Below are 17,316 nucleotides of genomic sequence, written 5' to 3' on the forward strand. Positions count from 1 at the left end.
CTAGATGTTTCTATATACAACCTTACATGATAGAGTGAACCTCTGGCAACTCATTAATAGCTAACTACCATCAGAACAACTTTATCATCCAACTGTACTGTCTTCCTGTTTGTACCCTCCTAGTCTGTTTCTGAGACATCTTTTTTGTTGGATATATCAGAAAAGTTTTCCTTTCCTTATTCTTTAATTCTCAAATCTACTGAGGCTTTTGTTTTTATTACCCTTGGAATGTCAGCAGTGATGGATATAGACAGTTCTATCAACACATTCATCTCTTACCCATGTCGGTGACCCACATTTATTAAGAATTTTGGTAGGGTTAAAGATTTAGTTGGTGGGGGGCAGCTAGGTGGCGCAGTGGATAGAGCACCGGCCCTGGAGTCAGGAGTACCTGAGTTCAAATCTGGCCTCAGACACTTAACACTTACTAGCTGTGTGACCCTGGGCAAGTCACTTAACCCCAATTGCCTCACTAAAAAAAAAAAAAAAAGATTTAGTTGGTGGTCAGGCATGGAATAGAATAGATTTGAAATGGAAAAAAATGAAATTTGGTCCCATTGGCCGGTTACTAATCAAGCGGGTGAATTAGCCACTGATAATGTCTCAGTACAATCTTCAAATATTACCACAAGAGAGGTAAAGCAGGGATGCTTAGGGTGAATGGAAAATCAGAGAAAGCCCGTGAGCTTCATTATATTGGATTATGTAGTTGCATTTTTCCCATCTGAGCTCTGACTTACCAATCTTACATGACCACACTTGTCAGAATGAAAATCCCCTTTCATCTTCATTTTACATGCTGTTGAAAAATGTAAGCTTTATTCTTCTCCTCTCTAGTGTGTCACTCGGGCTGAGTTTTTGTTTTTGTTTTTTTAACTTAAGTAATGATAGTATTTTTAGCTGAGAGAAGAAAAGCCCACCACACACATTCTTGGAAGTATGGAGGGTTCTCTGAACCACCACGAATTCAAACCAGGTTTCCCAGCCACAGCAAGGCACACAGTGTAGTCTTTTAAGTTATCCATGCCCTGGAGTCCTCTATTGTAGAATACAAGAAGGAGAACAATCAGGAAGATGATGTAAATCTTTTCCCCCCAAAGGCATTATTCCATGCCTTGAGTCACTAATGAAGCCTGTCATCTTTTCCCTGGCTGGGAAGATTCCTTCTAGAAAATAAAACTCTTCTTACTCAGTTCTGCCACCCTTTAAAAATTAAGGACAACTAAAGAGAATCAGACTGATATTGATAGAATACAGAGTATATTTCATGCTCCTGGGAGGCAACTTTTAAAGTCAGTTTGGAGCTGCAAAAAATATCAAAGGGGTTAATTTTTACACAGATCAAGCAACTCCTGAGTACTGAAAACATAAACTTCCCTTTTTATATCACTCTGAATCCCTCATAATTGGTCAGTCAACAACGTGCAAGGTGCAAGGCTTGGTGAAGTGTGAAAAGGAAAGCCTAGAGAAGGTCTTTTGTCTTGATGTTCTCTGCCATGAAAGAGCTGTGAAGTAAATGAAATTAGGAAAATACACTCCCATGATGCATAAATGTATGTGACAGAAACACCTACACATTATGATCAACTATACTATAACATCTATTGTCACATTTAAGTATTTGAGGAGGTCTCAAAGGTCAAAGAATGGGGAGCTAGATAAAACTTTTCTGAAAAGACGTTACAGAAAAGAAGAGACTGACAGAATTTTAAAGGAAGAGAGACATACTTTGGCAGGCAGAAAGGAGAGGACATGGCATTTCAGGTAGAAGCTATGGCCCAAGCAATGATTCACAGGTAAGTGAGGTCAAGTAAGAGTGTAGAATAACAAATGGGTATATCTTACTAGGGCAGAGGGTATAAGCCAGCGGATAAGAAAGGATCTAATGCAAAACCCACTTGGATCAACGTAAGCTGGGCAGTCTTTGTAACTCACTCCACTGTTCCATTTACAATTCTGCTGGGTTTCAATTCCAGGAAACAATGTGCCCTCCCAGGACACACTAATGACTCCAAATCTCACCACCACACAAGCTAACAGCCTTGCATACTTAATAAAGGTAGCCAACACAAATCCTACCCTCCTTTAGCCCCGCCTTTCTTCCCCTCTGGCAGGAGGGCTGGATGGCGGAACACTAAACTTCTCCCAAAGCTTTACTTTGTAGATGGCAGAATTTGGACCTCGAGGCTTACTCTACCTGTCCATGCAGGTTGTCCCACCCAGCGTGTGTAGGGCTTCCCCCTTCCAGCTTCCTTTTCTGTGTCTTTCCTCCCATACCCCCAATTAGACGTTAGACTAGAAGCTCCTTGAGCGTGGGGGCCCTTTATTTTTTATTTGTATACCTAGCACCTAGCACCTAGCACAGTGCCCGGCACATAGCAGGTGTTTAATAAATGTTTACTGAGTCAAACTGAACTGCAACTTCTATTATAACATAAGGTTAACTGATCAACTTTTCCTTCCTGACTTTTCTTTCTTACACACAGCTTGAAGACTTCAGTACCTGATGAATTGATTTTTGAATCATGCTTCCTAAAGAATAAACTGTTTCTGCAGAAGCACCACAAAAGGTAGTGCTTTCTGAAAATTTCACTGGGGAAAGTGCTCTTAGATCATTGATTCTACTTTTCTCCTTTCCAATCTTACTGACAGTCAGCCAGTTCAAAATAAACTGTATTCTACTCTCAAATCCTTGGTCCCTTTTTCTTATTATCATTCCTGTCTTGCCAAACCTGCATCCTGGATTATTCCCACCATCTGCCTACTCTGTTCTGCTCACATGCTTCGGAATAGCCCTAGAGGAAGTCACAATATTGTGCTATATCAACAACAAATTTATGTTCTCTAATCTGAATTTGGCTCCAAAATAAGGCTGTAACTTTTCTCACCTTTAATTGATTCTACCTCCTAACTGAGAGACAGCCTGGAGTCATGGATAGAGAGAGGCAGTTAAACCCTGCCTCTGACAGGTTAGGTGGTTGGGTGACCATGAACAAGTCGCTTAACCTCCCAGTCACAACTCCCTAAAACTCTTAAATTGTAGAGAAGGTGCTGATCTGCATTGGCTCTCCATCAAGAATTTCTTATACCTCTGAAATTACAGGTCTAGTAAAAATTAAAAATCATCATATTCCCAATAGCAGCTGTTCTAAACCTTCCCATCTTAAACCTCCCACACCACCTCCTGAACACATTCTTGAGAAAATAAAGGCCATTTGCCATGAACACCTTCTAGCCTACTTGAAATTTTTTTATATCATCCTCCCAAACTATCTTCTTTTCCTCCAGTCTCTGATGAAGGGATGACCTTTTTCACCAAAGACAATTCCTCTATCTATACTCCTGATTTCATCTTCCATTTGAAGATCACCACCACAATCATGTGCTGTCACTGAAAATCTTCAATCTTTCCTTCAGCCAGCTCTTCCCTTGCTGTCCACAAACATGCCCAGGTCTTCCCCATACTTTAAAAACACCCCTTCACTTGAGTCTATTATCTTCTCCAGTCACCATCCTATACAAACTCCTAGGGAAAAAGAAAAAAAAAACTGTATACAATCATTGCCCCCATTTCCTCTCCTATCCTTTTTTTCTCAACCCCTTGGTTTCTAACCTCAGCACTCATTTGAAACAACACTCTAAAAAGTTACTGATGATCTCTCTCTTTTTTTTTTTTTTGGCAGGGCAGTGAGGGTTAAGTGACTTGTCCAGGGTCACACAGCTAGTAAGTGTTAAGTGTCTGAGGACATATTTGAACTCAGATCCTCCTGAATCCAGGGCCAATGCTTTATCCACTGTGCCACCTAGCTGCCCCTTCAATGATCTCTTAATTTGTTTTGTTTTTGTTTTTTTTTAGTGAGGCAATTGGGGTTAAGTGACTTGCCCAGGGTCACACAGCTAGTAAGTGTTAAGTGTCTGAGGCCAGACTTGAACTCAGGTACTCCTGACTCCAGGGCCAGTGCTCTATCCACTGCACCACCTAGCTTCCCCTACTGAAGATCTCTTAATTGACAAATCCCATGGCCTTTTCTGGATCCTAATTTTTCTTGAATTCTTACAACATTCAACATTGTTGAACATCCATTCTTCCTGGACGCTCTATCCTCTGGATTTTTGTGACACTGTTCTCTTGGTTCTCCACTTATCTAATACCTTTCAGTGTCCTTTGCTGGATCATCATTGAATCAATCAATAAGCACTCATTAAGTACCTGCTATATGCCAAACACTGTGCCAGATGGTGCAGATATAAAGAAAAGTGAAACTGTTCATACCGTCATGGAGTTTAAATTCTATTGGGGGGGTATAATATGTATACACATAATTAAATACAAGTACATGAAAAATAAATACAATGTAAATATTTGGAGTGGGGGTAGTAGCAGCTGGGAGAAATCAAGATTTTCACGTAGGAGATGGCTTCTGAACCAAGGTTTGAATGGAGCTGGGAATTGTAGGAGATGGAGGTTAGGAAGGAGAATATTATAGGCATGGGGGCTGGACAGTCTGTGCAGTGACAGAGAGGAGATGGAGCAAGAAGGCCAGTTTAGATGGACCACAGAGTATATGAAGAGGAGTAATATATAATTAGCCTGGGAAGGTAAACATGAGCCGAGGTTATAAAGACCATTAAATGCAAAAGAAAGGCATTTCTATCTGATCCTAGAGGTAACAGGGGAGCCCCTGGAGTTGACTGAGAAGGGGGATGACATGGTCACAATTGCGCTTTAGGAATATCATTTTGGTAGCTTTATAGAGGATGCACTGGATCAGGAAGAGTGTGGAAAAAGCGGTAGATTTGGAGTAAAAGGGCTTGGCCACTTCAATCTTCCACATCCTCATCTTTCAAATGTGGGGATTGGAATAGATGAAGTCAGAGGTCCCTTTCACCTCTAAAGCTATGATCTGCGACCAATAAGGAACCAATTGCAATGCTCCAGCCAAGAGGTGATGCGAGCTTGAACTAGGGTAATGGCACTATGTGTGGAGAAAAGGATATGAAAAATGTTAAGGAGGTCAAATAGACAAGACTAGATAATTTAATGGATAGATAGGGTGAGGGAGAGTAAGGAGTTGAGGATGGCTCCAAGGCTATGAACCTGGGCAACTGGAAGGATGGTAGTACCCTTGATACAAACAGAGAGGATGTGAAGACTGATGAGTTTGGGGGAAAGATGATGAGTTCTTTTTTGAACATGCTGAGGGTATCCAATTTAAAATATCCAATACATAGTTGGTGATACTGAAGGTGATTAACTCAGGAAAGAGATTAGGCCTGGATATATAGATCTGGGGATCAACTACATAAAGATAATCATTGAGCTCATTGGAGATGATGAGGTCACCAAAAGAAAGCATGTGGAAAAAGAAGATATTAAGAAGCAGGCCTAATACTGAATCTTGCCGTATACTTAAAGTTATGGACAATGTTCCAACAAAAGAGACAGTCTTGAACCCCTGAGGAACCCATTACTATACTTGTAATTATCTTGTCTATATCTTGTTTGTGCTTAACTGTGTACATGTTCTCTCTTTATACGTATACATGTAAGCTCTTGAAGGTCAAGGACAGTAATATTTTTGCCTTTGTTTCCTCACTATCTAGCATAGTCCATGGAACATAGTAAGTACTTATTAAATGCTTTTTGATTGATTGATGTCTTCTTGTTCCTGAACTCCTGCTGTTTTATAATACTCATAGCAAGTATAGACAATCAGCATTCTAATTCCTAAGCAGGAAAGCAAAAGCCAGGAAGGATTTGAGTTTACAGAGAAAGATTGCACATAAATTTTCTATATTATTTCAGAAAAGACTCAAGGGTAAATTGATTCATATCTCAGTATCACTTCTTGTGTCCAATCTACCAGAACAACATAATAAAGGAAAGAAAGTGGCTGCCTGGTGCTTGGTTATTTTCTATTAATAATGGAGGTAGCAATTGTCTCTTATGCCTATATAGGAATACCTGTGTTCAATAATCAAATCTGAGCTTAAGTCCTTTAAAAATAGTTTGGAGTATGCTTTTCCCCCTCATCTCTGACCAAAGAAAAACAAAAATGAAAACAAAATCCAACAAATTCCTAGCATTGCTAAATTCTAATAAGCTGGAGCTGGGTATATTATTTATATATATATGTATAATATATTATATATGTATGTATATATGTATATCTATAAATATATATGTACACACCTAACTATCTGTAAAGGAATTATGAAAATTTAGCAGGCCATGAAAGATTGAGAGATTTCCAACTTTACTTTCATTCCTATTTTCATCTATTATAGTTACTTTATTTTTAATACATCAATTTGCCTATCTTTAAGATGGGGACAATGAATATTTGCCACCCAACCCATCTACCAGGAATATTGCAGAAATGACCTGGATAAAGCAATGCTATATCATCTCAGAAGATTATTCTGTGCTTCCTAAAAAGACTTAGTATATTTTATCAAATAACCAAAAAATTTCATGCTTTCCATGCTTTTAGAAATAGACTTAATAGACATCCAGGGTAAGAGTTTTTTCTTCATTAAGTACCATTATCCTGTAAGGAGCTTATTTCTAACTGACAAAATTATTTCAGAAAGAATGAAACATCACCTCATAGACTCCAAAGGAAAAATGAAAAGATATGTTCATTCTCCCTGATGGTGAAAAGGAAACAATGATTAATTATCTACAAAAGGAAGAAGAATTGTGCTGTCAGTTGGTGAGGCTGCCAATATAAGGAAATACTTGGAGTTAGCAAAGCAACGGAAAAATATGACAAACTGCAGGTGGTAGCTAATGACAAATTGGGTAAGAAAATGGAATATAAAAACTGGATAAATGTTATATAATACATATCAACAAAGATTGTCTAAGTTTCTCCCATATGTTGAAAGTCTGTGAATTATGAACATCTTCTCTAGCTTAAAAAAAAATGAAAAAGAAGAGGATAAGGTATTCTAAGCATTTGGTAGATGAATCCAAAATGTCAAATACGTAATTTGGAGGTATTTTAGAAGTGAAATAGAAAATATTCAAATAACATTATATAGAACTAAAGCACCCTTTCACTGAATCCATAAGAGTCAATCTGCTCCCCTTTGTTTGGAAAAGGGTGAAATGGTGAGTGGAGAAAAATCATCAAAAAGTACAAAAAAGAAAAAGACTGAGGGAACCATGGTAGGTCTTAGCTATGCTAAATCATCTCAAAGAAACACTTGGAATCAGGTAAAGGAATTAGAGACATCATAGCTGAATTACATCATCATTATACAGCCTAGATTAGAAGAATTAACCCGTTGGACAGAATTTGCCACGCAATATCACCTTTTTACTGCATTTGTTGTTGTTAATAACAAAGAATGAGAGTTCCTTGAGGGCAAGGCTTGATGATCTTGGTTTGTTTTATTTTTTTTCTACTTGTATTCCCAGTACTTTTATAGGGTAGGCATTTAATAGGGTAATCATTTAATACATGCTTTTTCATTCATCTGTTTGTCTTAGTTTTCTCAACAACAAATGGGGATAAACAACAGCATCTACCTCCCAGGGTTGTTGTAAGGATCAAATGAAATGATCATTGTAAAGCACTTAGCGTAATGCCTGGCACACAGTAAGCACGATATAAATGTCAGCCATTATTATGGTCATTAATTAACATCAGAGATATTATTGGGGGGCAGGGTCTCCCCTCAAATGATGAGACAGGAAAGGACAGAAGGAATCACAGACAAGTAGAACAGCTTTGAAAGTTACTTGTTGAATTTCTTATATAATTTAAAAGATAAGAAAGTTCTGTATAAGATTTGCAGTTTTAAGGAAAAAAGTGAGCTCCACTGTTTCAACTATCTGTCAGTTAATAAGCATTTATTAAGCACCTACAATGTGCCAGGCTGTGATAAGCACTGGGGATACAAAGAAAGGCAAAAACAGTTTGTGCCTCCAGGAGCTTACATTCTAATTGGGGAGACATCTTGCAAATAACAAGGTACATACAATGTGCATCCAAAGTAGATGAAAAGTCATCCCAGAAGGGATGGAACTAGTAGAGGAGGGAATCAGGAAGGACTTCCTACAGAGGTTGTGATTTGAATTTAATCTTTTTTTTTTTTTTGGAGGGGTGGGGGAGCCAATGAGGGTTAAGTGACTTGCCCAGGGTCACACAGCTAGGAAGTGTCAAGTATCTGAGGTCATATTTGAACTCAGGTCCTCCTGAATCCTGGGCCAGTGCTCTATCTACTGCGCTACCTAGCTGCCCCCTTGAATTTAATCTTTAAGGAAGCCAGGGAAACTAAAAGGCAAAGAGGTCGTGGGGGCCAGCCTGGGCAAAGGCATGGAGATGGGAGATCACTGGAATACTGTATTTGAGGAACATCATCTGTGATTTTTGTGTGTAGACAGATACACTGCCACCCTGCAGTTGGTTGATACAGTGGATAGAGCACTGGCCCTGGATTCAGGAGGACAAGAGTTCAAATCTGGCCTCAGACACTTGACACTTACTAGCTGGGTGACCCTGGGCAAGTCATTTAACCCTCATTGCCCCACCAAAAAATAAAATAAAATGGTTTCTTGAATTACTGTGACCAAAAAACTCACCCTCGGGATGGCTAACCATTTTTCCAACCATAGAATGGACCCAGCTTTAACAACTGCCTAGTGAATATGATTTCCAAGAATTAAGCACGTCCGGGGTGGGGGTGGGGGCGGGGGGTGGAATGTGGGGGACAAGGCTAGGACTTCAAGGGGGCCCACAATAATAGAGATTCCTGAGAGGAACCCAGGAGCTGACACCAAGGTCAGTACAGGAATATGTGGGACCCCAACAGAAAAGTGGCTTTTTAAATCAAAGATCCAGAAACTATGGCAAGACCTCCTGGGACAAGGGTGACTGAAAAGTGAATGTACAGTGCAGCCTGCAGTGAGGACACCTGGGGGTTCATACCTATAGAACAGACAAGGCAGTAGGGTTTTTTTGTTTTGTTTTGTTTTTTTGTTTTGCAGGGCAATGGGGGTTAAGTGACTTGCCCAGGGTCACACAGCTAGTAAGTGTCAAGTGTCTGAGGCCGGATTTGAACTCAGGTACTCCTGAATCCAGGGCCAGCGCTTTATCCACTGCGACACCTAGCCACCCCAGCAGTAGGGTTTTTGAAGGACCTGAAGTAGCACCAGTTCTGCATGTTGTGCCAAAGTCTCTATATTTAGTATCCATACCAATTAAGAAGTTTACATACCCTATAAAATTCTTTGTTGCTTAGAATTTAATCTCTATAGAAATATGCTACCAACATCATAAGATGGCTCCACAAAGACATGCTATGAGGTGAAACTTTGGGGGGCAGTTACTATTATATAAAGTAATTGGGGGTTTGGGCGGACATCGTAGTAGTAGGTTTGATTTCTATTAAGAAGCATTGTGGTATAGTGAATAGAGAGCTGAACTCAAAGCCAGAAAGACCTGAATTCAAGTCCTACCATGCACATTTATTGACTGTGTGATCTTGGGCTAATAACTTAACCTCTCTAGGAAATTCTTTAAGACTTTAAGTTGAAAAGAAAGTACTTACCTGCATTGGTAGTGAGAGTTTCTTCATTGGGGAATTCACTATGGTTAATGAAATCATAGGTCCTGTCCTGCTTCTAATCCTATCCTTTAATTATATTGTATACCTTGAAATAGATGGATCTCCTTTCTCCAGGCAGGCTGGTGGTCCCCTTACTCTTCCTCATCATCATCCTATGCTTTCCCCAGGGAGAGCTAGGTGGCACAGTAGATAAAGCATTGGACTTGGAGTCAAGAGGACCTGAGTTCAAATCTCATCTCAAACACTTACTAGCTGTATGACCCTGGGCAAATCACCTAACCCCAATTGCCTTAAAACACACAGGGCCACCTCCAGTCATCCTGATAGATATCTTGCCACTGGATCAGATGGCTCTGTGGAGAGAGTGAGATTGGTGACCTTGCCCTCCTTCACTTAAATCCAGTTCAGTGCAAGTCATGACATCACCTGATGTCATGGTCTTCTTCAAGAATGAGGACAAACAATATTAATGCCCCCTGCCATTTTTGTTATGCCTTTACTCATGTTATTCCTTGTTCCTGCCCTCTCCACCAATGCTTAGTTCATGTTCCTTCCCAGAGGAAAACCAACTCTTCTAGGAAATCTTCCCTAAATAAGCCCAACCTATGATCATCTCTCTGTTCTGCACTATACCACCTAACACTTGATTATGTCTTACTTCATATTGTTTCCATATTGCTTTGAGTAATATCAACGTATTAAAACTCCTTATTCCCTTCTCTCTTCCCAACTCACTTAAAACACCTTAGCATCACCATACTGGGCACATAGTAAGTGTATAAGTGATACTTCTTGTGGTTATTATAACTAATACTTCTTTTTTTTTTAGTCATAAAAGTATTTTATTGTTTTCCAGTTACATGTAAAGATAATTTTCAACATTTGTCTTTATAAGATTTCTAGTTCCAAATTTTTCTCCTACCCTCCCTTCTCTCCCCCCTCCCTAGGACAGAAAGCAGTCTGATATAGGTTATATATGTACAATCACATTAAACACATTTCTTCATTATGGCTAATACTTCTACTAAATAATATAGCAATTAAAGGTTTATAAAACACTTTTCTCTCAACAACCCTGTGTCAAAGGCAGTATACACAGTATTATCCACACACCTTAGAAGAAGAAAATAATAAAAGGAACAATAATCAATTAGGCAGCACTGGTTCTGGAGTTAAGACCTCAGTTCAAATGTAGCCTCAAACACTTACTAGCTGTATGACCCAAGGCAAATCATTTAAACTCTTTTTGCCTCACTTTCTTCTTCTATAAAATGGGAATAATAATTGCATCTCCTTCCCAAAGTGCTTGTGAGGATCAAATGAGATAATAATTGTAAAGTGCCTGGCACAAAGTAAGTCTATATATTAGCTATTATTTAATATGTTAACTATGATTATTAAATGTTAGCTATTATTAAATGGCTAGCATTTGCATAGCACTTTAAGATTTGTGGAACACTTTTACAAATGTTATTTCATTTTATCCTCAAAACAACCCTGGGAAGTAGGTACTATTATCATCCACATTTTACAGATAAGAAAACAAAAGAAGACAGAGGTTAAGTGACTTACCCAAAGTCATACAGCTATCTGAAGCTGGATTTAAATTCCAGTCCTTCTGATGAGTCCAGGTCTTCTGTGCTAAGTACTGTTTATCATCTGCATACAGGTATATTCTCACTCATGGGATGAAAACTATAGATAGATTAAAATCTGAGTTGGGTAGGCTGCTGATATAGACCTACAAAGTTATGAGTGAAATCTATGAAAAATATTTAAGGGATGGTAACTTTGTGTGTAAGAGGAAGATTGGCAGGGAGCTTTCACAACAATTTTCCACAATGGTTTTTATAAAACTTGTGAAACTTATAAGTCATACATCTTCACACAATGTTTCTTCTCTGGAATATGTATTAAAGTTATGCCAAAGGGCAAAGTTAAACAATTAGCTTTTCTTCCCTTATTATTAGCTGATGTGTACTCAGTCAGTACATGAGGCACTCTCTTAGAAGGCAGGGAAAGATACATTTGTAAAGAATTATGTGAACCTTGCCGGCAGCTATCTAAGAGGGAAAGCATATGTCAGATATTATACTTGCTTTGTAAGTGTCTCTTTAGCATGATATATTTTAAAGCTCTTCTCAGCATGAGTTTCACTTGAACAATGAATGCAGAATGAAAAGGGAAAGGATAATAGGGCATAAACAATAAAATCAATGGAGAGCTACTTTAGACCATACAATAAGCAGCAGTAAGCTCTTAGATCCTGCTGGGCCTGCCAGAATATACTTCAGAGAGAAGTTAAAAAGGAGACACAGAAGTTTAAAAAAAGAAGAAGAAGAAGATGAAGAAGAAGAAAAAGATCTGGACAAGCACTAGTGAATGGGGGTGGGGGGGGTCACAGAGCTTCCTCTGAGATGCCTATTAGTCAAGTCTTTTGTGGAGGGAAGAGCTTGCTGAGAATTTCAAAGAAACACCAGCTGGAACACTGGCAAAAACTAAACAACGCAGGAGAAAGAACGGGAACACAGTTTTGACCCACAATGAGTAGGTAACCTCCGAGTTATGTGGGTAAGGGGTTCTTTCCCCACTCCTCCACACCAACAATTTGCCATAGTGCCTGAAATTCACACCAACAGCCACTCTTCTGTGTTAAGATTTTGAAGGTGTCAAAATACAGATATGGCAGCCCCCAGAGAGAAAAAGAGGACAGAGAAACCATGTGCCAGAACAGATAGAGAAGCTGCCTCTAAGACTGGAGGAGCTGGATTCAAATACTCTCAGACATAGATATTGTCTTTATGACCCTTGAGCAAGTCAATTAACCACTGGGTGCTACTGGTAACCCTGTAAGAGGGAATTTCTTCATGTAACTGAGAAAGGATAGGATTATCAAGAGTACAGGAAAGTACTGTAAGTAACTTCAGTCCTGGGGTCTTAGGGAAAGGAAGGAAGAGGCTTAGGGAGCACAGCTGGGTGGTGCAGTGGATAGAGTGCTAGGCCTGGAGTCAGGGAGACAGATCTTTGTGAGTTCAAATCTGGCCTCTGAGACTTACTAGCTGTGTGACCCTGGATAAGTCACTTAACCTCAGTTTCTCATCCGTAAAATGAGCTGGAGAAGGAAATGGCAAACTACTCCAGTATCTCTGCCAAGAAAACTCCAAATGGAGTAAAGAAAAGTTGGACATGGCTGAACAGCAACAGGAAGAGAGTTAGAGAGAGAGGAACTCTAGCTGTTAGGAGACTGAAATCCAGAAACTAGATCTTTTCATGAGGATATGTCTAGTCCCCATTCCAATACCTTGTCCCCTAGGAAGGCTAAATCATTAAGCCCTTAACAGCCACTAAATCTATGAGAATTAGTTGGCTGGATAAGCTGGGAGAGCAGGGCCCCGAATGGGTGAAATGCAGAAAGAAATTCTTATTACATTTGGTAGTCAAGGAAGGGAATAAGACAAGGCACATTTGACTTCTTGACAATTTTGCTCTAATTTTGTCCTGGCAGCAAAGGGTGGATGAGGAAAAGCCTAGAGCAAACACGAGGGTTGAGGTGCGGGCAAAAGACATCTTTAATAATTAAGAAGTAAATGTTCCCTCTAATGTTTTTAAGCTGTGAGTAGGCGGTCATGCTAGATGATCTATGAAAACTGAGCAGGCATTTATAAGGATCACGGCTAAAATAAAACTAAAAGCTAACATACATTTAATGATATACACAATCATGCTACATGGCAATCAGGCATAAAAAGAGGCAGCTCCGTTTTAATGATTAAAATGAGTATTACTTTTAGATAGCCAAAGTGGAGCTTTGATTTTCCTCTTTTTACTTTGTTGTTTCTCTACTCATCAACAGGATCAATGTTGACTGCTTTCTCTAATACTCCACATACAAAAGATCTAGGCTCTGATCTCAGCCTTTCAATGGGACTTTCTTTGCTGCTGATGCTCACACTTCAGGCTCCACAGCTGCAAATGTTTGCAACAGCCCCTCTGCTTCCATAATCCTACCTGTCCTTCCTCAAACAGAGAGAATCCAAAAGTAGCATTCCTGCTTTTTCTGGGGTTTGCCAGGTGATTCTTTTGATTATCTAGCTATTTGGAGGAAAGGGGAGTCTCCACATAAATTTCCTTTAACAAATCTTTCATTCTATAATAGGGGATGAAAGGCTTTTAAAAAATCACGTGATTGGGAGAGTTAATAGAGTCATGGGAAAGAAGTTCAAGTAAAAACATAAACGACACTGTCAGGTCCTTTCTAGTTTTGATAGAAGCAGGGCATTAGGAACCAGGAAGGTACCGAGTGTTTCATGGCATGGGGTGTGGGAAAAGTTAACCAAAAGGGGGAACCCGAAGACACCAGAACAAATTTCACTTATTTCATCATTTTACCCCGGGCTTCCCCTGGTTATTTCCATTTGTGGACAAAAGCATTTCATGTTCTGTATGGCCACCCAAAGAATTTCAAAAGAGAGAAGCATGGGATAGGACAAAAAGCACTGGATCTGGCCTCAGAACAAGGACTCTTCTACTTATTTATCATCTGTGTGGTCTCTGAAGAGTCATTGAGAATGTTGGGGCTTCACTTCAATTTCTTCATCTGTAAAAAGGGGTCAAAATGCCCAACCTATCTCCATCACAAGATAGCTGTGCTTTACAAGGTTCTACTTAAGTATAAGTTATTCCTCCTATTATTCCTATCTTTTAGCATCTGGACTTTGTTTTGTTTTTTTAAATTGGAACTAAGTTTAATGGGGGACCAATAGGGACCCCTTTCTGAGTTCAAATATGGCCTCAGACACTTCATTAATACCTGTGTTATCCTGGGCAAGTCATTTAACCCTGTTTGCCTCAATTTCCTCATCTGTAAAATGAACTGGAAAAGGAAATGGCAAACCACTCCAGTATCTTTGCCAAGAAAACCCCAGATGGGGTCACAAAGAGTCAGATACAACTGAAATGACCAAACAACAAAAGTTTAATGGAAGAGCAGAATGTAAGCTCAATGATGATAACAATAAAAATAATAGTATCTAAAAAGTAACACTCTGAGGTTTACAAAGTGCTTTCTTCTTCTTCTTCTTCTTCTTCTTCATCATCATCATCATCACATTTACATAGGGCTTACCAGGCACCATCCTAAGCACTTTACAATTATTATCTAATTTGTTTATCACAATAATCCTGTGAGATAGGTGCTGTTATTATCCCCATTTTACATATGAGGAAACTGAGGCACAGAGACTTGCCCAGGGTCACAAAACTAGTAAGTATCTGGGGCCAAATTTGAACTCAGGTCTTCCTGATTCAAGGCCCAGCACTCTATCTATTGCTCCACCTAGATGCCTTAAAGACAGGGAGTGTTTTTTGGAAGGTCATGGGGACATTTCCCCAGAGCCTAACACAAGTCAGCCCTTAAATTCTTTCTGAATTGCATTATATTGAATTGGGGAGAACAACAGAGTGGCTGGGTTTTCGAAAGAAGCCTTTTCTCTACACTTCTCTTTGCATTTGCTTTTGCCTAAAACAAATACCATTCTCGGGGCAGCTAGGTGGAGCAGTGGATAAAGCATCGGCCTTGGATTCAGGAGTTCCTGAGTTCAAATCCAGCCTCAGACACTTGACACTTACTAGCTGTGTGACCCTGAGCAAGTCACTTAACCCCCATTGCCCCGCAAAACAAACAAACAAACAAACAAAACCAAATACCATTCTCTATATATGCCAAAAATTTTAATTAGTTTTTAATTTTAATTGCTTTTTCCCCCTAGATAAGTCATTTTAAAACCCTGGTTTGTCTGGAATAAATAGTATTATTAGTCAAGGTATTATCTCTCAATGGGATTCTTTCCTAGGGTTTAAAACATATATGTGTGAATATTTATGCATATGTATATAAGAAAGATCACAACTTAGGTAGGCAAAACTCCAGGAATACAGAGCAAAGGTCTGCTGACACCTTTAGCACAACTAACAGACTCTTTAAGGCTTGTTCAAGTTATAGGGTAATTTGCATAACCCTGGCAAATCTAAGGTAATTTATGGGACTCTGGCTAGGAGCCAGCTAGGAGTTAAAAGGAATTTCCTTACCCCAATCTATATATCAAAAGATACCTAAGAAATTCTCTGAGGAGTTGAGGGTTGGGGAGAGAAGGGAGAGATAAAGTGTGTAGGGAGGAAAAAAAAAAAAGATCTAGATCTGAGGAACTCCTTTCTATACAATGACTATGGGCCTGACTAATAAAAGAGATGAAACTTGTTGATAAGCCCTAAGCTAAAGTTTTAGGTTGGCAGTCTCACAAAAGAGCAATAACATTCCCTTTAAAGAAGGAACCACCTAACTAAAGACAGCTCAAGTTGTCAGGTTTCAGCCTGGTGCAGAAGCAGCCTGGAAGCAAAAGACAGCAGCAACAGTTTTGGGGGGGAAAAAAGCCACAAGTGGTAACTTTGGAAGCAGAGACTTAGCAGCTAAGAGATAGAGCAGAACATTGGTACTGGCATGACTTGTCCAGGGCCTATTTCTGTGCTCACAGTACTACAGGCATCTGCAGGAGATGGAGCCCTTTTATGTGAGGGCAAAGGATTTCCCTTGCGATTTGCTATTCTGTCCCAATTAAGCTTTGCTATTTGACTTATAGTTTCTGGTCTATTAGTCAAGATGCACCATATGGGGGCTCAAGCTAAATTTGTATAAGTGCAATGACCCAAAACACTATACTAGACCTGAAGTGCACTGAGCAGACTCTTCCGATTCCATGCTATATGTACACACACCAATTTATGCTCTTTTCTGGCAAATTCCTCTTTCTTCAAAAGGTGGCCGTTTTAGGGAGCTGGGACTGTTGGACTGACCTGGGGCAGACTGTAAGATCCATGATGTATTTAGGCCCCTTTCCCACTGAAAATAATGCACCTCAGATATGCTTTCTATGATGCTATTTATTGAATCTTTCATAGTATAATTAACATAGAAGCAACTGGCTCAATGGATAGAGCGCTGGGCCTGGAGTCTGGAAGACCTGAGTTCAAATGCAGTCTCAGATCCTTCCTAGCTGTGTGACTCTGGGCAAGCCACTCAACTTCTGATTGACTGACAAAAGGACTCACTGGATCCAATGGAGAAGGAAATCTTTGCCAAGAAAACTCCATAGACAGCTATGGTCCATGGGATCTGGAACAACAAAAATAATTAGCATAAATTCATACACAAGTGATTCCAGAACACTAAGACAACAAATGCCCAGATGTTTGCTATCAAAAAGGTCTATGTTCCTAGTTTTAAAAGATTTTATTCTTATATGCTGACCTTCAAAAGGAATAGGCAATAACTTGACACTGATATAGTTTTATGGTTCTGTAAAGCACCTTATACACATTTCATGGGCAGTTATAAAAACCTTGTGAGATAGGTACTATAGATTTTATTGTCCCCATTTTACAGATGAGGAAACTGAGACTCAAAATCTAAGTGACTTTTCCTAAGGTCATACGTCTAGTAAAAGTGAGAGCTCTGCCCCAAACTCAAATGTGGGAATGAAAAAAAAACAGGAGGGGCTGAATTTTCTTGCAAATTCTGTATGGATTCTCATGTAACAAGCATGGACTCACCACACCCCACAACTGAATTCAAAGGTTGATCCTTTCATTATATCCCAGAGGTCAGAGTTGGATGAGACATCCGATTTTCCTACTTTTGTTTCTAGGGTACCATGCAACAAACTATAGAAGTGAGACTGCTGA

General features: G+C 39.5%; 1 protein-coding gene across 3 annotated transcripts in view; it reads right to left on the bottom strand.

Moving 5' to 3' along the window:
* Positions 1-17,316, bottom strand: part of LOC122736585 (aminopeptidase O (putative)) — a 495,791-nt gene that overhangs the window by 230,547 nt on the left and 247,928 nt on the right. The window contains exon 8 of one of the 3 annotated variants that reach the window (XM_043978915.1): positions 16,585-16,747. The exons of the other annotated variants lie outside the window; for them this stretch is intronic. Coding sequence (XP_043834850.1) covers positions 16,732-16,747 — 16 coding nt within the window. The 3' untranslated portion in view covers positions 16,585-16,731. Of the gene's footprint in view, positions 1-16,584; positions 16,748-17,316 lie in introns of those variants that run through there. 3 annotated transcript variants of the gene reach the window in all.

Source organism: Dromiciops gliroides, chromosome 1, assembly GCF_019393635.1.
Source record: "Dromiciops gliroides isolate mDroGli1 chromosome 1, mDroGli1.pri, whole genome shotgun sequence".
Lineage (NCBI taxonomy): Eukaryota > Metazoa > Chordata > Mammalia > Microbiotheria > Microbiotheriidae > Dromiciops > Dromiciops gliroides.